Raw genomic sequence first — 19,887 nt, 5'->3', positions numbered from 1 at the left:
CTATTTATTAAAAATACCTTAATTTGGATTGCTCTTAATATTTAAACAGAATTGTGGTATAAATACTTCTGTAACTTTCTTTTTCTATTTAACACTGTTAACTGTGAGGAAATAGCAGGGTACATGGAATTCTGATTAAGCCAACCCAACAGGCTTTGTGGAAGACAAGTATGTTGGTTAATCTTCACTGTCAACTTGGCTAGATTTGACATTGCCTAGGAGACATACATTTGAGTGTGTCTATGAGGGCATTTCCAGAGAAGTTTAGCGGAAAAGGAAAGACTCACCCTGACTGTGGGCGGCACTGTCCCATACGCCAGAGTCCCAAACTGAACACAATGGAAAAAATAATCTTCATACCCACATTCATCTGTCTCCTGACTAGACACCTCCAACTCTGGCCTTTCATGCCATGATGGACTGGTACCCTCAAACTGTGAGCCAAAAGAACCACTTCCTCTCTTAGGTCGCAATGCTCACAGCAATGAGAAAGGTAGCTTGTATACACAAACAAATCAAGATGGCCAGACTCCACCTAGAGGGAGGTAAAGGATGAAAACCAAGCTGGCTATGGAGGATAACCAAATTATCAAAAAGGGAGTTACTCTAAATGTCCCTCAACTGAAGAATGGGTAAAGAAATTTGGCACGTCTACACAATGAATACAATTCAGCTGTGAAAAACAGACATCATGAGTTTTGCAGGCAAATGGATGGGTCTTGAGAATATCATCCTGAGTGAGGTAACCCAGTCCCAAAAGGACATGGATGGTATCTACTCACTTATAAGTGGATATTATTCGTAAAATATAGGATGTCCATGCTACATTCTACAGACCCAAGGAGGCTGACAGGATGGAGGGCACAAGTGAGGATGCTTTGGTCTCATTTGAAAGGGGAAATGGAATGGTCATGGAAGTCAGATGGAGAGAGGGAACTGGGTGGGAGAGAGAATGGGGAGGGGAGTGGGGAGATTCAGGGTTGGTTGTGGGGAGGGACAGGGGGGATGGCCATGAGAATGAATAGAAATCTACAACTGATGGGGGGAGACAAGGGACATCTTCAGGAAGAGACAGAGACCTTGGATAAGGGAGGTGCCCAAGAATCAATGGGGGTGTCCTGATCATTGAGAATATGGAGCCTAGGGAGTCTGCCTCCTGTGGCCAGGCAGGAACCCTGGTAGAGCAATAGGGACACCAACCTACCCACAAAACTTTTGACCCAAAATTTACCCTGTCTACAAAAAATGCCAAGATCAGGTATGGAACAGAGACTGATGGAACGGCCAACCAATAACTGGCCCAACTTGAGACCCATCCCGTGGACAAGCACCAATCCCTAACACTACTAATGAAACTCTGTTATGCTTGCAGACAGGAGTCCAGCAAGGCTGCCCTCTGAGAGGCTCCACCCAGCAGCTGACTCAGATGTAGACACCCACAGCCAAACAGTGGATGGATCTTGGGAACTCTTATGGAAGTATAGTAGAAAGGATTGCAGCCCTAAGGGGATAGGAACTCCACATGAAGACCAACAGACCCAACTAGCCTGGACCCTTAGGGCTCTCAGAGACTGAACACCAACTAAAGAGCATACACAGGCTGGACCTAGACCTCCCTGCACATGTGTAGCGGATGTGCAGCTTGGTCTTCATGTGGGTCCCAAACAACTGGAGCAGAGCTATCCCAAAAGCCTGTACACAAATATGTTCTTCTAGCTGGGTTGCCTTGTCTGGCCTCAGTGGGAAAGGATGTCCCTATCCTCACAGATTTGGCTGAGTTCTATAAGGAAATACACAGACGAACCTAAAAGAAGACTCAAAAGCTGAAGTTTGGCCAAGCAACACATCTTTAGCAGAGGATCCGGCGAAGCCATACTTTTTTTTCTCTAGAGATCCCTTTAGTTTTCTAAATAACTTGGCAGTGCCTTTAAGCAGGGGTGGACGGTGTTTATGTTTTATCTGACTTAGTAATTCTGCACTTGCAGGGTTTCTTCGAACATATTACACATGACACAGTGTTTTTGTCACGTTATTTCAATGACTATTCTGCTTCCAGTGTGTAGGTACAGAAAAAACTCAAAATCAAGATGCCTGTACTTAGGAAAGAGTACAGGAATTTAGACGAGAATAACTGGAATGAAGGTCGTAGTTAGCAGATGCAGAAACAGATCTGAGAGGTGTTTAATATATGAAATCAACTGCATTTCAGGCAACCAGAGATCTAGAGGCACTGGAGAGACAGTTCGATAGTTAAGAACACTTGATACTCCCAGAGGACCTGGGCTGGAGTGCCAGATAATTCCAGGTCCTGGTATCCCACACCCTCTTCTGGCCTCAGAGGACACCAGACATCCACGTGGGGCAGAGGCATACACGCTGGCAAAACAACCATACACATTTTTTAAAGCAAAACTATTTTATCTTCTAGATTTTTATTTTAATTTTTTAAAAAGATTTATTTTATAGGAGTACACTGTAGATGTCTTCGGACACAAAAAGGGCATTCAGACGGCATTACAGCTGGTTATGAACCACCATATGGTCAGTGCTCTTAACCACTGAGCAGCATCTCTCCAGCCCCTACGTTTTCTTTTTTTTTTTTTTTTTTTTTTTTTAATGAGATATCTAGAGAGGTTTTTATGGGAGTCAGGAACTCAGAGGTCCTGAATTGCATAGATTTGGGGCTTCTATGAAAACTTAGTGACTAAATTCACAACATAAGGTTGTGGGCAGCCAGGGATGATAGCGTCTGGAAACAGAGACCTGACATGGCTCGGCGGGTAGACTCCTTGCTGCAGACATCTGGGGGACCTGAATTCTGAGCTCTACCACCTACGTGAAACACTGTGTATATATAAAGCCGTCCCTGAAATCTCAGCCAGCACAGCAGAAGCCCCAGGCTCGCTGGCCAGCCAGTTAAACCGATTGTGAGCCCCAGGTTCAGTGAGACCTTGTCCCAAAAATTAAGGTGGGGGGCGATAAAGCAATACTATTTCCACACATGCGCTCTCCAGCATTCATGAGGGTAAAGACGAGCCCCAGAAGAAGAAGTGGGAGAGGCAAGCAAGACAGGGAGCATAAAGTGTGAAAAGAGGACCCTGGGATCCAGCTAGAAACAACTGTCTACAGTTTAAGGATTTAAAGACAGCAGAGCAAGCAGCTGACGCCAAACTAAACTGGTTCTTAAAAGTCCCAGAAGACAGTGTGGTTTCCACTGAAGCTAAAAAGGCAGCATTTCCTGTTTGGTTTTAGACCAGGGGCAAGGGGTTGACTGAGGCCTGAGGCACATACTTTACATTTTTAAGTATTTACAAAGCAGGCTTGGCCTCCAGATTCTCCCAGCATCCTCAGTCCCTACCTGACATACCTTGCCCCTAACCTTGAAGTTTCCAGCCCAGAAGCTGGGCTTCCCTTGCCCCAGAGGCTTTTCACTATATAATCCAGACGTTTTGCGCTCCTGCTCTCTCTCCCTCTCCTTCCCTCCCCCCACCCCCCACTTTCTCTCTGTACTTGCGCCCTTTCTCTTTTTCTCCTCTTCCCCACTCCTCCCCATGGCGAGTCCCTTGGCCTCATTCTTTAGGGCCAGAGAACTCGCCGAGACCAGCTTCCCAATAAAACTGCCTTTAATATGATCTGATCTGGTTTGAATTGGCTCATTTCACCGGCAGTAGAGAAAAACCTATCGTTTCTAAAAGGAAGGAAGAAAGGACACTGACTTTGGCTGGGCGATCAATCAAAATGATCTACACCTGGGCATTAGACTTGGTGAAATATGTGTTCCCGGAGCCCGGAGATGGATGAACTGGGAAGCAGAGGGTGGATCGCACGCTTATGAGACCCTTAACTGAGGAAGCAAGGACAAGCGTGCGCACATCAAGTGGAGAAGAAACCCTGGCACCTTCGAGTCCTGGCAGGAGGAGGCAGAACAGTGAGAAAAGAAGACGAATACGAATTCCACGGTGCGGCCGCCCCGATACTGGACAAGCGCCCAGCGCTTTGCGGTCTAGAGTTGTGCTGGTTTCTTTAAGAGCGGATCCTTCCTGCACTCCATCTCCTTTGCATCATCCACCTCTCTTCCCAGAGAAACTTATAGTCCTTCGCTATTACTACAACTCCTTCCGGGTCGGGGAGGGTGCACCTACTGAAATTCGCGTGAGGTGAGACGCGTAGTCGCGTCCGGTATTTAAATCTCGCGCAGGCGTGCTAGCTCCCCGTCACTATGCGGGTGCTTGTAGGTGAGGGAGGGCTGAGAGTTGCGGGCGGCTTAGGCTGCCTCCCAGAGCTGGAAAAACAGGCCCACAGGTTTCAATCTCCTAAGCAGGCAACCTAGCCTTGGCTTCCCAGCCCCAAAAGCTGAATCTGTGAAACCCCATGACCTGTGTCACCTCTGCATCGCGGGGTGAGGTAGAAGAGGCCTGATGTCACCCAAAGGGACCATCAGATGACCTGCCTCCTCCCCCCTGAGTAAACAGTTTGTGCTCTCCCATCAGGTGGCGGGACGGGATTCATTGGGACAGCCCTAACACAGCTACTGAAAACCAAGGGCCACGAAGTTAAGTTGGTCTCCAGACAGCCTGGCCCGGATCGAATTACGTGGGTAGGTCCAGCTTCTGGAAGGTGGGTGGGAGGGCAGTTTGCGCGCGGGAAGGTCAGTACCAGCAGGCACTGTACTTTCTCCCACAGACTGAGCTCAGCAGGTCGGGGCTGCCCCTCTGTGATGTTGTCATCAACCTGGCTGGAGAGAACATCCTCAACCCTCTGCGAAGGTCAACAGGGCCACAAAGCTGATAGCCCCTGCGCAGGGGGAGAGGGTCAACGCCTGTGAGCTGTGCATGGTAGACATACACCGTGCAAATGCCCCTTAAGCCTTCCGAGCCTGTTATATATCCGTGTCTAATAAAACACAGTGTTGCGGATGAAGAGATACGGTCCATGACTATTGGGGTGGGGGGAGGACACCTGGCCGACTGGGAGGCGAGTTGGATGAGGAGGGAGGACACGGGTTAGTTGCATATCTGTACTGCTTTTTCCTTCATCTTCTCTGCAGATGGAATGAAACCTTCCAAAAGGAGGTTCTTACCAGCCGCCTGGATACCACCCACTTGCTAGCTAAAGCCATCACGGAAGCTGCACAACCACCTCAGGCCTGGATACTAGTCACAGGTGTAGGTATGCCCCCAAATCACCAACCTCTTACATTACCAGGGAGCCAGGGAGAACAGAGCAAGTAGTTCAAGCCCTTGGGGCCTGTAGCACCCAGAGCATGGGTCCTTTCCAGTGTAGCTGCCTAGGCCTCCAGCCATGCAGGTTTCTCCTGACCCAGATCTGTATTTTCAGTGTGGAAAGACAGAGTGTGAGGGGGCGAGGGTGTACTTGGCTAGAAAGCCTTTACTGGAAGCCCTCAGAAAAAGAGGGGTGGTGTGGGTCCTAGTGCTGATGACAGCTCCCCACTCCCAAGACCCTCGCCTTCTGCACTGCAGTTCTTTTTGAAGAGTTCCCTTTGCTGTGTCTCCTTTGAGACCAAACAATTAAAATAAAAGCAGTAGCCACTGTACCATTTTATACATATCATTTAATCCTTGCAACAACTTTGAGGTAGGTACAGTTACTCCCATATTGAAGATGCAGAGTTTGCACACAGAGAAGTAACTTGCCAAAAAGTCACAGATGTCAAGAATGGTGGAGCTCAAGCAGCTTAGCACCTACATCTGTCTCCACCCACTACAAGCTGGCAGCCTCTGGACGCAGCCTGAGAGCCAATAGCTACACTTTCAGGCATGAACACATGGAGAAGCTCAAGGGGGGAAACAGTTATGGTTTTCTTCTCCTGTGGAAACCCAAAGGGCCAAGGAGCCTGAGGCTAAGGAGCCTTTCACTGAAGGGCCCAGCAGGCCAGGGACCGCCAGAGCAAATGAGTGCCCTTCTGTGACAGCTTACTACCAGCCAAGCCTGACTGAGGAGTATGATGAAGACAGCCCAGGAGGGGATTTTGACTTTTTCTCCAACCTGGTAACCAAATGGGAAGCAGCAGCCAGGCTTCCTGGAGAGTCTACACGCCAGGTCGTGGTACGTTCAGGTGAGGACCAAGGGCCTGGGAACCAAGCAAAGTAGAAGATTTCTGGGCTGAGGAGGGGTGAGTTTGCAGTGAGAGGACACCATCACTTTAGCTAACACAAAGGGAAAGCCCCAGGAAGATCCACAGCCCTCAACTCTGCCCACTCCCAAGTGCACATGGGAAGGCTGTGAGGAAGGGAGAAGAGAAATTATAGTGCAGCTCTCCAAGGACTAAACAACCTTCCTTTACCACCCTTCTGTCTGCTTTAGGGGTTGTGCTGGGCCGCAGGGGCGGTGCCATCGGCCACATGCTTCTGCCCTTCCGCCTGGGCCTAGGAGGCCCCATTGGTTCAGGTCACCAGTTCTTCCCCTGGATACACATTAGTGACCTGGCAGGAATTCTGAATCATGCCCTTGAGGCAAACCACGTCCAAGGAGTCCTGAATGGAGTAGCTCCAGCATCTACAACTACCAATGCCGATTTTGCCCAGGCCTTGGGTGCTGCCCTGGGCCGCCCAGCCTTCATACCTGTCCCCAGCGCTGTGGTACAAGCAATCTTTGGACGAGAGCGTGCCATCATGCTGTTGGAAGGCCAGAAAGTGGTCCCCCGGAGGACACTGGCCACGGGCTACCAGTATTCCTTCCCAGAGTTAGGAGCTGCCTTAAAGGATGTTGTAACCTAAGTAGAGAAGGGAGCCCCAAGGCAGGAGGTGGGGCCTGTTCCTGCATTCTGAGAAGTGAGTCAGGTGATTGCTGTACTTGACTGAGATCAGAAGCCATCTGGCTCTTAGACTCTCTCTCTCTCCCCTTTCTTCCCATGTTCTGTTGATCCACCTCTCTCCAAGAAACTCCAGTCTCAAGGATCTAATCTCATTCTAACCTTAACCTCCTCAACTTCTTGTGGCTTCTGTGTCACATTGTTGCCCTGGTTCTCCTACATGCTATGTAGACAAAGTTCTACAGTTGTGGCAATAAAGGTAGACTGTGTCTGTAGACCACTGGCTTCAGCTGTCTCTTTGGTTTGTACTCCCCTGGAATTATCTTTAGAACTATTCCTCTACCTGGCTCTTCTCCCTAAACGGGGTCCTGAACATTTTACCTCTCTCCTCATCCTTTCCTTTCATGGTCTCTCTTCCCAAACGAACTGGGGAGACATGAGGTTATAACAGAGATTAAAGATAATATATATAAAAATCTATTTCCAGTGAGTTCTGGCGTCACCTGACCACCTGTTCAGAGGATGCCAGCCAAAGTGGAGAGGAAAGGCCCTGTAGGTTAGTTAGCCTTCAGCATTCACCAAACGGCCATGAATTAATAAACACATCCAGGTTCCAGCTTGTCATACTGCAGTAAGACAGAGTCGCTGTCCCTCTATAAACCTAGGCTTCGTCTCTCATCTTCTTGGGAACATTCAGCCTTCCAGGCCCCATAGCATAAAAGGGAAGATAATCCCAGCCCCCTGTACACCCACCATCATGGCAGGCAAAAAGAGCAAGACACCAATCACAAACTTAAAGAGCAGTTCTACCAGTGCCCAGTCCAGACCACTCTCTTCTCTTCCCTTGTCATTTCCCTGATCAACTTGTCTCCAACACCTCACCTTGCGTGAACTGAAAATTGCCCAACAAAACAAGGACACTGGGACCCAAAGGGCCACACAGTCAACTCTCTGTGTCTCCTGGAGTAAGTCAGAGTCAGGAAACCATCTAATTAATTGGGGGACTTACTACATGAACCCAGGGGCACCTGCCTCACCTTTTTATACCTCTATCTGACCCTAGCCTCTAAAAAGTTAACCAGCTCTGAATTATTCCTGGGGAAGATAAAAGTAAAACAGAAAAGCATGTTAGACTACACTAGAGAAAAACTGATTAACAGGTCCACATAAGGAATGTGCCACCTTGTTGATAGTAAATTCCCTGGCACAGAAAGAGTTCAGAGAGAAAACAATGACGTGTGGGAATTCGAATGTAAACAGGGTGTCACGATAGGTCAGTGGAGTTGGTCTGTAACCAATCAGGTATCTTTCAATCCTGAGGCTTCAGCTCCACTTCCCAGACACCCGATATGCAGCAGTGTGTCTTTGCCGAATGAATCCTGTCTTTCATAAAGAAAATATTAGATAGGTCTCATTAAGCACTGCGAATCATGACGTCATGGGTTTGGTGACTAGGCCCAACACCAGAAAGAGGATTTAACCGGGGCCTCGTCGATCTGTAAACACTTGAAACACTTGACCAGCTGCCATTTAGAGGAGCCCTGAGAGTACTGAAGTAACGCATCCGTCAACCCTACCTTGACTATTCTGTTAACGCGTTTTGAAGGTTGCTGGAAAGGAATGCAGCCATTACAGGGCATGTTCTACGGAAAACCCAGCGTGAAAATCGAGGGTATAGACAGTGGACACCTCTGAAAGTGAAGTTTTGGTTAGGGAGCCTGTGCAGCCACAGGCAGCCACACCTGAGCCATGATCCATGTACACAGTTCCTCACGGGAGCCGCCTTCTCTGTTCTCGTTTCCCTCAAAGTTATTTTTATGCCCGAAGTAAAGGCCAAGCAACTCCGTCAAGGTCACAACCAAGGCACAACTGAGACTGGAAGCCTGCCCGCCTCTACCTTCTGCCTCTCAGCTGTCCCACTACAACAGTGCACATAGCGCTGTGACCCCTCCAGGAGCCAGCATTCCTTCAGACACACGAGGGTACAGCTCAGCCTATCCTAGCCACTCAGAGGGGCAGCCAGAGGGCGCTTTCTTTCTCGGCTTACCCTTTGTGTCCCCTCCAGGCTACCCTAGCCTCCAACCAAGTAACTTGGTAATGAAGCCACAGTCTCCATCTCCAGGAACAGCCTCTGCACCCTACAGAAACCCTCTGTTAAGACAAAGTTGAGGAGTGGAGTCTGATCAAAACCTCACGAGGGTACGAGTTGTACCCTCGTGTGTCTGAAGGAATGCTGGCTGCACTCCTCCCTCACGTTGAGTCACTTTAAGGATCTGTCCTTAAAGTACCTCAGGCAAGAGTATTCCCACACTCAAATTCTCTTCTCTGGTACTTTGTCTGGCTGAAACGCCATTTTAGAATGAGTCTAGGTCATAGTCTGAACAGCAGAGGGACCATAAGTGAGGAGGCTGGGCTGGGGGAGGCTGATTCTAGTAGGGTAGCAGCTATGCAGGGCAGAAAGGCTCAGAAGTTGAGACTCAGCAGGGCCTCAGAAAGTTGATTAATATCCCGGCAGTATGGTTCCCGCTGCAGGATGAAGTCCACCTTGTGGTCCTGACCCCAAAACACTTCAAGCAGCTGGCGCCGGAGCCGCTCTGTCTCCCGGGTCTTCCGAATGCCACCACTGCCCTTCTCCACTTCCTTCCCCTGCTGCTGATGACCATGTTCTGTGGGACCTTTGGAGGGCTGCTGAGACTTAGAGGAGCCCTGCTTCCTGGAAAAAAGGCAGAATAAGACTGATAAGCACTCTGGAGGAAAAACTGAGCCTCCAGGCACCTCTTTCTAGCTGTAGATGAACTTACGAGGTTTCCTAAGCAGGCCACTGAGAGGCAGTATTGACCCCATAGGAAGACAGAACCCTAATGAGATGTCCTTATTTAATCACTTATTAATGAGCCAAGGGAGGGCATGGGGTACGACCAGCTATCACTACATCAACCACCCCCAGTTGGCTCCATCAAACACACTGAGCAGAAGAGAAATGAAATAAAAATTCTTCTGCCCAGTACAAAGGCCCGTCAGGACTCCCTGGGGAGATTTTAAAGGATAGACCCAAACTGTGACACTCCATCCATGCCCCCAATCCTTCAAAGAGCAGCAGATCTACAGACTGCCTGCAGAAGTAGGGGCGTTACCTGACCGGCTTCTTCAGAAACTCATCCAGGGTGGGGCCATTTCGCCCCAGTGGATCATCTGGGACCATGAAGAGGTTCCCCACAAAGGTGAAGGGCAGAAGGCTACAGGAGGAAAGAGGAAGTCACAGAGATGACCTCGCCTCCCTCCCAGGCGTCTGAGATCAACACCACCAGGAGCTACTGGCTATCATCCTTTGAGGTATCTTCAAGCCCTTTCCCAAGATTCTCACCCAGTGGCCAGAGAAGAGCTGGTTTAGAGAAAGGTCTGAGCTGGTGCCCTATTCTCTCACCGCTCTCTGATGATCGCCATCCACTTGTCAGACTCCTCAGCCAGATCCCGGAACTGGTCATTGGAGACAATGATCCCATCAGTCTCTTCAGCCAGCTTCACCATGAACCTGTCTCAAAACACAGACACTGTTCTGGGGTTCTCCAAGGACAGACCCCACAGTAAGCTAACAGTGCCTGTGACCCACTTCTGGTGATGGAAATAGTCTCCCAACTCATTCACTCAACTGCAGAAGGGTGAGGAAGGCTTCTTGGGAATTGAGCCCAGAGTCTCATGCATCCTAGGCAAGTGCTTTACCACTGAGATAGTAGGTAGGCAAGTAGATAGGTAGGTGATAGACAGATAGATGGTGAACAGATACATAAATAGATATAGATAGACGATAGGTAGATAGATACATAGATGATATAGATGATAGATACATAGAAAAGATAGATAAGTAGATGACCAACAGGGGCTGGGGATTTAGCTCAGTGGTAGAGCGCTTGCCTAGGAAGCGCAAGGCCCTGGGTTCGGTCCCCAGCTCCGAAAAAAAGAACCAAAAAAAAAGTAGATGACCAACAGATAAACAGATGAATGATACATATGTACATATAGACAGACAGACAGATGACAGATAATAGATACATAGATACAGGTTAGAGATAAATGGATAGATGGACAGACAGATAGACAGACAGATGATAGGCAGACAGACAGGTAAGATAGATAGATACATAGATGATAGACAGACAGACAGAGATAAGAGATAGAGATCATCAGGTTTGGGCAGAGCAGGGAGACAGGCAGGATATGATGGTGCACACCTTTAATCCCAGCACCCAGGAGGCAGAGGTAGGTGAATCTCTGTGAGTTCTAAGCCAGCCTGGCCTACATAGTTCCAGGACAGCCAGGGCTACATAGAGAACCTGTCTCAAAGACAAACAAAAAAAAAAAAAATCAGAGACAGGATTTTACTAAGTTACTCAGTCTAGCCTTGAATTTGCTCTGTAGCCCTAGCAGGCTTTGAACTCTCAATCATTCCTACCTCGGCCCCCCAAGTAGCTAAGATCACACACAGCCTGTGCCTCCATAGTCAGCTTCTCTCTCAGCATCATCCAGCTACCCGTGACTAACTAGACAGAGACCCAAGGTTAGAGGAGAAACAGTGAAGAACCCAAGGCAGTTAAGGTGTCTCCCAACAGCACCATTCACCACGGCCTTCACTGGACACTAAGAACCAGTACAATCTAGCTCTCTCTCCCACGTTACTCACAAACCTGCATTTATCTCTGAAAAGCCTTCCACTGCAGAACTTCCACACTGCCTTCTTTCCGAGGGCCACAATCACTTTAATAAGTCAGACATTAAAACTAAGACTACTGCCCAGCCTTCAACCAATTAATTCATCTACCTTACCTAACTACCCACAGTCTGCCAGTCTCGCCTGCTCTCCCCTTCACAGCTCTCCCACACCCACCCTTCAGCCAACCCAGCCCAAGTGAAAAACCTTGACTAAAGGCCGCAGGTCCAGGCCTGGCAGCTAAGGGGCGCCACGTCACCCTTCCAGTTCGCCCCCAACTCTACCCCCTCACACACACACACACACACACACACACACACACTCTCTCTCTCTCTCTCTCTCTCTCTCTCTCTCTCTCTCTCTCTGGATTCCCTCAAGTGCCCTCAACTCTAGCTAAGGTGAATGATCAGATTATACTCTTTTTTTTTTTTTTTTGGTTCTTTTTTTCGGAGCTGGGGACCGAACCCAGGGCCTTGCGCTTCCTAGGTAAGCGCTCTACCACTGAGCTAAATCCCCAGCCCCCAGATTATACTCTTAACACATGCTCTGCTCTCTGACTTCAGTTTCTCAAACTATTCCCTCCGTCTCCGAATGCATCCTAAGCCCTTAGTGAAAGGCACCCAAGGAGCTTGCTTTCCGGCACTAAGGCTTGCTTGGTGGAGTGCCCAGCTGGCATGCATGAGGCCCTCGGTTCTGTCTCCAGCACCACATGAACAGGGCCTGGTAACATACACCAGCAACTGCCACATTCAGAAGGTGAAGACAAGGGAATGAGTTCAAGGTCATCCCCAGTTACTCACTGAGCCTGAAGCCAGCCTACATTTGGGAGACCTTATCTCAAAAAATAAATAGAAAAATAAAACTTCAAAATTTTTTGTTATGGTTTCTAAGAGTTTCTTTTGATTTTTTTGATGATTTTGTTGTTGTTGTTTTGGGTTTTTTGGGGGGAGGTTGGTTTTTTCAGGTGCTTTGTCTGTCTGCATGTGTGCCCACAGACCAGAAGAGGGCATAAGATTGTGAACTGCTATGTGACTGCTGGGAATTGAACTCAGAACCTCTAAATTTTTTTTTTAAGATTTTATTCATTTATTATATATAAGTACACTATAGCTGACTTCAGACACACCAGAAGAGGGCATCGGGTCTCTTTACAGATGGTTGTGAGCCACCATGTGGTTGCTGGGAATTGAACTCAGGACCTCTGGAAGAGTAGTCGGGTGCTCTTAACCGCTGAGCCATCTCTCCAGCCCGAACTCAGAACCTCTAAAAGATCAGCCAGTGCACCTAACCACTGAGCCATCTCTCCAAACCCAAAATTTTAATAAAGACACCTGAAGCCCACTTTAGTAATCCTCTTGTTCTATTTTGTTTTATTTTGAGACAGGAGGTTACATAGCCCAGGCTTGCCTCCAACTCACTGAATGGCTGAAGCTAACCTCAAATTCCTCATCTTCCTGCCTCTGCCTCTACCTCCCAAGTGCTGGCATTAAAGATATTTGCCACCATACCCAGGTCCCGTTTTAGTAACTCTGCATCCACAATAACATTCACAAGGTGGTGGGTAGACTTTAGACTTTTAAAACCAAAGTGATCCAGCCCACATCCTTCTCAATGAGCAACCCTTCCTTCCTGTAAAACACAGTCACAATAGGGCTCCCTACCCCCAGGTCCTGAAGTGCTTGATTTACAGAGGATCCTGGACCAACTCCAGCCCCAGAGTTCTTTCTCCAAGTCTCCAAGTTAGAAGTGGGTGGTCAGTACCTGAAAAGCACTGTGGTACAGAGAAGACCAGGAACAGGAACAGGTAGGACAGGCGTTTGGGAAGCAAGCTAAGGGATGCCATGCTCTGTGACATAAACAAGAGGCCCTTTCTAGTTAAGCAGTTCACTGCTTTCGTGTGAAGATGCATCCTGCTCTGCGGCACTCATTCCCTAGGCCCTGTTGTGCTTCGCTGCACCGATTTCCCAAGTTTACATCATGTACCCCCCAGGTTCTACGTAACTGAGCATTAAAACTGACTCAGCCTCCAGTGTCAATTCTGTTACAAAGCTGATGTGGACAACAGCTGACTGTCTTAGGTAAACAGAAACCTAGACCCAGAACAAAATAGCAGCGCTCAGGAGGCAGAAGCAGGAGGATTACCACAAGCTCAAAGCCAACCTGGGCTACACAGATGAAGCACCAGTCCAGCCGAGGGCTTCACAATGAGATCCTGTCCAAAAAACACCAGGCCCAGCGGGAGTGTCCTGGTTGGGTTTGGGGGTTTTTTGTTTTGCGTTTTTTTTTCTAACTTGACACAATATAATTATTTAGAAGGAGGACCCTCAGTTGAGAAAAATGATTCATCAGATTGCCTGTAGGCAAGTTTATGGGACATTTTCTTGATTGCTAATTGATAAAAGAAGGACCAGCCCATGGTGGGCAGTGCCCATCTAGGCAGGTGTCCCTGGGTGATATAAAAAAAGCCAGCTGACGAGCTGGAGAGGTGGCTCAGCAGTTAAGAGCACTGACTGCTCTTCCAGAGATCCTGAGTTCAATTCCCAGCAACGCATGGTGGCTCACAACCATCTGTAATGGGATCTGATGCCCTCTTCTGGTGTGTCTGAAGACAGCTACAGTGTACTCATATAAAAATAAATAAGGCTGGGGATTTAGCTCAGTGGTAGAGCGCTTACCTAGGAAGCGCAAGGCCCTGGGTTCGGTCCCCAGCTCCGAAAAAAAGAACCAAAAAAAAAAGAAAAGAAAAGAAAAGGAAATCAGCTGAGCAAGCCAGTAAGTAGCATCCCCTGCAGTCTCTGTACCAATCCCTGCCTCCGGGTCCCCGCCCTGAACGCCAATCAGGGTGACAATTGCCTGAAAGTTTAAGATGAAATAAAACCCTTCCTCCCCAAGCTTCCTAGGATCATGGCATGTATCACAGCATAGAAACCTAACTGGGACACAAAGAAAGTGAAGTACCTGTTGTACAATACTGTTTACTTCTAAGTGGTAAAAGCTAAACATCTGGAAAGCTAAAACATACAATCATTCTGCTGCTTAGATTTAACTGTCAACTTAACACAACCTGGAATCACCTGAGAAGCATTCACAGAGAGGGACCGTCTAGATCAGGTGGTCTGTAAGAAGGTCGCTAATTAGAGTGGAAAGATCAATCCACTGTGAGTGACACCATTCCCTAGGCAGCAGATTCTGGATCCTATGAGGAAGCAAGCTGAGCACTATCATGTATGCATTCATTGCTCTCTCTTCCTGACCATGGATGTGATGTGACCCTTAAGTTCCTGTTACAGTGACTTCCCACCTATGATGGACAGAACCTGAAACTGACAAAAGCTGAAGCTGAGAGCTGAAATTATCCTCCTTAAGGTTGCTTTTTGCTTTTTAAGAGTCATTCATTTTATGCATTATACCGTAGCTATCTTCAGACACACCAGAGGAGGGCATCAGATCCCATTACAGATAGCTGTGAGCCACCATGTGGTTGCTGGGAATTGAACTCAGGACCTCTGGAAGAGCTGTCAGTGCTCTTAACCACTGAGCTAGCTCTCCGACCCTTAAAGTTGCTTTTTAAATTTGTGTGGTGTGTGTGTGTGTGTGTGCACAGTGTGTGTGTGTGTGTGTGTGTGTGCGTGTGTGTGTGTGTGTGTGTGTGTGTGTGTGTGCATACACACGTGACACAATGAGAATGTGAAGATCAGAGAACAACTTGCAGAGGTCAGTCCACTCCTTTTACCATTTGGGCCCAGCGATCCAAGTCCGGTTGTATGTGTCTGCACATACACACTGCGGGCTCACAAAGTCCATTTAGCTGTGTGAGCTGCACGGTGTGAGTGCTGGGAAACAAGCCGCTCGGTCCCCTGAAAGAGCAGCAAGCACTTTTACCCCTTAGCCATTCCATTCCTCCGGCCCCGGAAGTCTCTCCTGTCAGAGTATTTTATTACCATTATAGGAAAATAAACTGAGATAACCACTGTGACTTGGAAACTAATTTTTAAAAACTGAATGAATGTCTAAAGGAATAAGTATTTACAGCTATTAAAAGATTTTAAATCGAGCCAGAGAGATGGCCCAAAGGTTAAGAACGAGCACCAGCTGTGCAGCAAAGCCCTGCATTTGGTTCCCAGCATCCACATCAGGCAACTTACAACAGCCTGGAACTCCAGCTCCAGAAGCTCCAACACCCTTTCGGGACTCTGGGCACCAGGCACGCTCACAGTGCACACCCATGCACGCAGGCAAAACACCACTACACGTGAAATAGAACGTAAACTTTACGAAGGTTTTAAAATAGCCGATTAGCCTTAAACGCATGTATTTCCACACCACGTGTGCGAGTATGGCAGGAACAAACCCTATATTTGACTTTGCCTAAATGGTAACCTTAAATTCTAATTTTTATTGCCAAGGGAGTTAACCACTTGGCTTCTGCCTCTACCTCTATAAACAGAGATGGTATTACACACCACTTCTTGCCTTTATTTTTTTCTTAGTGCACTGAGACAGGGTCTCACCTTGTTGTCCAGGCTAGCCTGGAACATACTCTGTAGCTCATGCTGGCTTCAAATTGATAGGGACTAACTATCCTGCTTCAGTCTCTCATGTGCTGGGACAACAGGAGTGACTACCACACCCAGCTTCATGCCACATTTAACTGGGCCCATGCAATGTTAAGAGGGAACCTCACTGGACTCCTGCTTAGCACCAGGAACAGGCAAGCACGTAACTTAGCCTCCTTTGACATTCACAAGAAGGGTGAATGAATGGAGAAGGGTCCTGAGACAAAGAGGTTGATTTGATTCACTAAGAGTTAGGGTCGAGGCCACGGAGAAAGCAGATCACTAAGGAAACCTGGGGCTGGGATTCCAACAGTCCCTTCCATCCTGAGCCTGGTGGCCTCTCACCATACCCTGTTCCAAACGCTCCTACCGTTCAAAGATTGTGTTCCTGCGTTCTACTTACTTTAAAGGTTTGCTCCCCCTTTCCCAGAATGTTCAAACAACTGTTCTGCATTTGGGGGTTCTGTCACCTATTTATGCCACCAGCTTTTGCAGAGCTCAGGTGCCCAGTATCTGCAGACAATAAAGCGCTTCATACAAGCACGAGGTGAGCAGTGAGAAGGTAAGCAATCTCGGTGTACAGCCCGGCTCCTCTCACCTGCAGAGCTGGGCTACCCACCCCTGTCATCTGTCCCGTGGAAACCAACTCCACTCCAGAGGTTAGGAGCAACTCCGTCCTACTCCAAATCCCACCAGACACCTTAAATATCAAACCACGGGGCCACAACTACCTGTCATCGTAAGAAGAAATCCTCTTGCCATCCATCACTCGGGAGGGTGTCAGGGACAACAGACTCAGGGAGTACAGCTTCTGCAGGAAGTGACTCTCTGCAGAACAAGATACAACAGGGTTCTCAAGGTGGACCCAGCCTCACTAGGACACAGATGACCAGACCCAACTTACCTCTGACCTTGGAATCCTTACTGAAGCGCCACTGAGGCACAAAGACGGTTATGTCACGGTGGCCACGGTCCCAGAAGTACTGCACAGCAAGAGCAATGCCCCGACTTGAGAAGTAGTGCTGGAGGCCGTGCCTGCAACAGAAAGGGTCAGCGCTCAGGACCCAGAGAGGCCGCAGCATCAGCCCCTCAGCAGCTGCCTGCAGAACAGACGAAGAGGTCTGTCTTACCCACCCTCCACGGACCTCAGTCCCACCGGCTACTTACACCATGGCCACGTTGCTGCCATCAATGACAACATGGCGGAGATCTGGCTGGCCAGGCACATTGGCAAGGCACAGGGTGAAAGGATCCTGCAAGGCTTCCTGGAAACGCTGTGTGCCAGTCACCAAGTTGCCACCACGAGTGCCTCGTTTCCATGGAGACCCTCGGCCTCGAGCCCCAGCCTGCTGCTTGTCTCCCCTGTCTCCCCGATCTCGATCTCGATCTCGATCTCGATCTCGGTCTCGGTCTCGGTCTCCACAGGGCCAAGGGGGTTCCGGCGCCGGCGGAGGGCTAGGTACTCTCAGAGGCGAGGTGTTCCCATTATGGAGCCGCTGGAGGAGAGAGGCTCCCCGGGTTGGAGCTGCCCTCTGACAAGGCACATGGGCACCAGAAGGTTCACCCTGAACACCAAACCCTCCTCTTTGTTGAGGAACCTCCTGTTTCCCGAAGGCCCTTCCTTTTAAGGGTGCTACTTCCTCTGCTCCTCCACCTGCTAGCTGTGACCTAAAAGCAACTCCTGTCTCACAGACCTCTTCCCCAGACGGCTCCTTCCATCCTGAACCCATGTCCCTGACAGCATCCTGTTTCCTTCCCTCTTTCTCCACAGCATGACTGGGTCCTCTCACTGCCTGAGACTTTCCCAACCCTGCCACTCCAGTGGCCAGGGATTCCCTATCTTCACTCAAGGGAGCCCTGACTCCCTGATACTGAGAACTCAACATGCCTGGGCTCCCCACCTCATGAGAGGGCAGTGTTTGTGGACCCTGCCCTCTAGAAGCCTCCTGCACCAGGCTCAGGAGCTCCTCCTGCACGGCCAGGGGCAGCTGCAGCAGGGCCTCTGTGTAGGCATCCTCCCTAGTCTGTAGCAGGGCAGAGAAGTCTCTCAGCACTCTGCCATTGTCAAGGGCTCCGGGACAAGACAGTGGCAGAAGGCCCCAGCTCAGTCGTTGTGCTAACTCCTCCACCCGGCTTTGGGCCATCACAAACGCCTCAGTTAGGCCACTGATCATCAGAGAGCCAGGAACCAGAGGCACCAGGTGGGCAGAAGTGCTCCAGGCCAGGCAGTCAAGGAAGAAGCCTTGGGCTCCCACAAAGATGCAGTGCAGTCTGGGTGGGTAGCGGATTTCACTCTGCAGTTCTGGACTGCAGAGCCCCTTCAGGTATTCCTAGATGGGAAGGTCAGAGAGGAAACTTCTAGAAGCCATCCCTTCAGATTCACTGTTCTCCCTGAGCTCCAAGCCATTACACCATCTAAGTAGATACTGTTACTATTCACACTTAGACATGGACATTTAAGAACAGACCAGAGGGCTGTCAAGTGGTGGAGCCTAATGTCCTTGGGTCCAAGGGTTTGGGGTGGCCAGCCCCCTCTCAACCCCAGGGAATTCCTTGGCAAGGCCCACCTGTACAGTGGGGATTTCCCCGAGAGCATGAAGTGATTTGTTTCTAAATGCCAACAGAACCTAGGCCATCATAACAGAAGTGAAACCAAAATTCTAAATAAAAAGAACGACATAGTGCCTCAAAGCTCAGGACAGAGGCAGCCAATAAGATAGCCAAGAGGCACTCCCCAGCCCCTCCTCTAGGGGAGGGGCAGCGTACTAAAAGGAAAGCCCTGGAAAGGAAGAGTTCACCTTGGCTCTGCAGATGTTCTCCTTGGGGCCCTCAAGCTGTAACCAGATGTGAGGGTTCTCTGGGCAGTCTTTGGAGAGGACGCTCATTCCTACGCTGAAGATACGCTCCAAGCGAGCCTGCTGTTCCCGAACCTTGTCCTCGGCCTCCGCAGACACCGCAAAGCGGTCGGGAGTCGGGGAGGCAAACCCCCAAATAGACATGGCTTCTACCTGTGGAGTCCTGGAAGGGCAGAGGCAATCTCAAAGTTTCTGTCTCCGTTCAACCCAAATCCTAATCACGCGGCATACATCCAACAATCAACAGGTCGCACCTAGTTACAGAACTGGTAAACAGCCCCAGGAGGTAGCAAGTCCACCTTGCGGGTAGAGAAGATAGAAAATTATCTGTACACAGGCCTCTCCCTGAGAGTAAGTCCTTCATAAACAAGGCTATCTGGGATGGGCGACGGGCCAGAGGAAACTGGTGACCACCGCCCTGAGAGGGGAAGGGTTAGCGGGCCTCCAGCTCATTCTGAGGATCACAAGAAGTGAGTGGATGAGGAAAGAGTCCCAGAGCACAGAAGTCTCGAATTTTTTGAATAGAGGAAGGCCTCTTGGGAAATGAATACGCGCCAGAGGCTATGTATAGTCCTGGGGTGGGGGTGTTGCCCCTGTCTGCCTTATTCCTTCACTAGCCACTCCCACCTCCGCCCCCCCATCCAGGTTGTTCACTGCCTCCCGCCCGGGGCCAGGGCACAGCCCGCCCTCCCACAGCCTGCGGTGGCCGCCCCCAGCCCGACCACCCTCCCGCCGAGGCCTTCAGCTCCCAAGCGCCGGGAAGCGGCGCGCCTACCGCCAAAGCCGAGAGTTTCGCCCTCTCTTCTAGGTGCTCGCAGGGTGGGGGAACGGGCGCGCTTCTCCCGCGCCCCAGGGGTCTGGGGATGGGAGCCCGAACCTAGGAGGGCCTTCTCGGGTCCTTCCCCCAACCTAGACTTCTCTCGTCAACACCGCGTAGTGGGTTTGGAGTCACTTTCCGGCCCGGGGCGGAGTCAGCTCGACTCCTCCCCCGCCAGGGCT

At 49.6% G+C, this 19,887-nt stretch overlaps 2 protein-coding genes across 10 annotated transcripts; one reads left to right on the top strand and one right to left on the bottom strand.

Moving 5' to 3' along the window:
- The first annotated feature begins 4,213 nt into the window (after window positions 1-4,213).
- Window positions 4,214-7,049, top strand: Sdr39u1 (short chain dehydrogenase/reductase family 39U, member 1). Of its 3 annotated transcripts, none has more exons than NM_001399584.1 (6): window positions 4,214-4,235; window positions 4,491-4,597; window positions 4,684-4,766; window positions 5,048-5,169; window positions 5,933-6,076; window positions 6,325-7,047. In NM_001399584.1, the coding sequence occupies exons 1-6, from the start codon at window positions 4,220-4,222 to the stop codon at window positions 6,735-6,737; spliced, it is 885 nt and encodes a 294-aa protein (NP_001386513.1). In that variant the 5' UTR covers window positions 4,214-4,219; the 3' UTR covers window positions 6,738-7,047. The 3 variants fall into 3 exon arrangements, with proteins under 3 accessions (NP_001386513.1, NP_001101848.1, XP_006252056.1); NM_001108378.2 differs by lacking the exon at window positions 4,214-4,235 and adding an exon at window positions 4,244-4,399; XM_006251994.5 differs by lacking the exon at window positions 4,214-4,235 and adding an exon at window positions 4,292-4,404 and having other exon boundaries at window positions 4,684-4,821; window positions 6,325-7,049.
- On the bottom strand, window positions 5,553-19,816 carry Khnyn (KH and NYN domain containing). 7 transcript variants are annotated; one of them, XR_010057844.1, is made up of 9 exons: window positions 19,143-19,274; window positions 18,832-19,051; window positions 17,201-18,363; window positions 16,938-17,068; window positions 16,765-16,861; window positions 10,197-10,304; window positions 9,907-10,008; window positions 6,583-9,485; window positions 5,553-6,091 (listed from the first exon to the last, which is right to left on the bottom strand). XR_010057844.1 is itself a non-coding variant. In NM_001427600.1 (8 exons), the coding sequence occupies exons 2-8, from the start codon at window positions 19,030-19,032 to the stop codon at window positions 9,236-9,238; spliced, it is 2,052 nt and encodes a 683-aa protein (NP_001414529.1). In that variant the 5' UTR covers window positions 19,033-19,051; window positions 19,664-19,816; the 3' UTR covers window positions 5,553-9,235. The 7 variants fall into 7 exon arrangements, 3 of the variants coding, with proteins under 3 accessions (NP_001414529.1, XP_063130620.1, XP_063130621.1); NM_001427600.1 differs by lacking the exon at window positions 19,143-19,274 and adding an exon at window positions 19,664-19,816 and having other exon boundaries at window positions 5,553-9,485; XM_063274550.1 differs by having other exon boundaries at window positions 5,553-9,485.
- Window positions 19,817-19,887: the final 71 nt, after the last annotated feature.

The sequence above is a fragment of the Rattus norvegicus genome, chromosome 15 (genome assembly GCF_036323735.1).
Source record: "Rattus norvegicus strain BN/NHsdMcwi chromosome 15, GRCr8, whole genome shotgun sequence".
Taxonomy (NCBI): Eukaryota; Metazoa; Chordata; class Mammalia; order Rodentia; family Muridae; genus Rattus; species Rattus norvegicus.
Note: the sequence above shows the minus strand (reverse complement) of the source record. Positions and strands in the feature narration are given on the sequence as shown.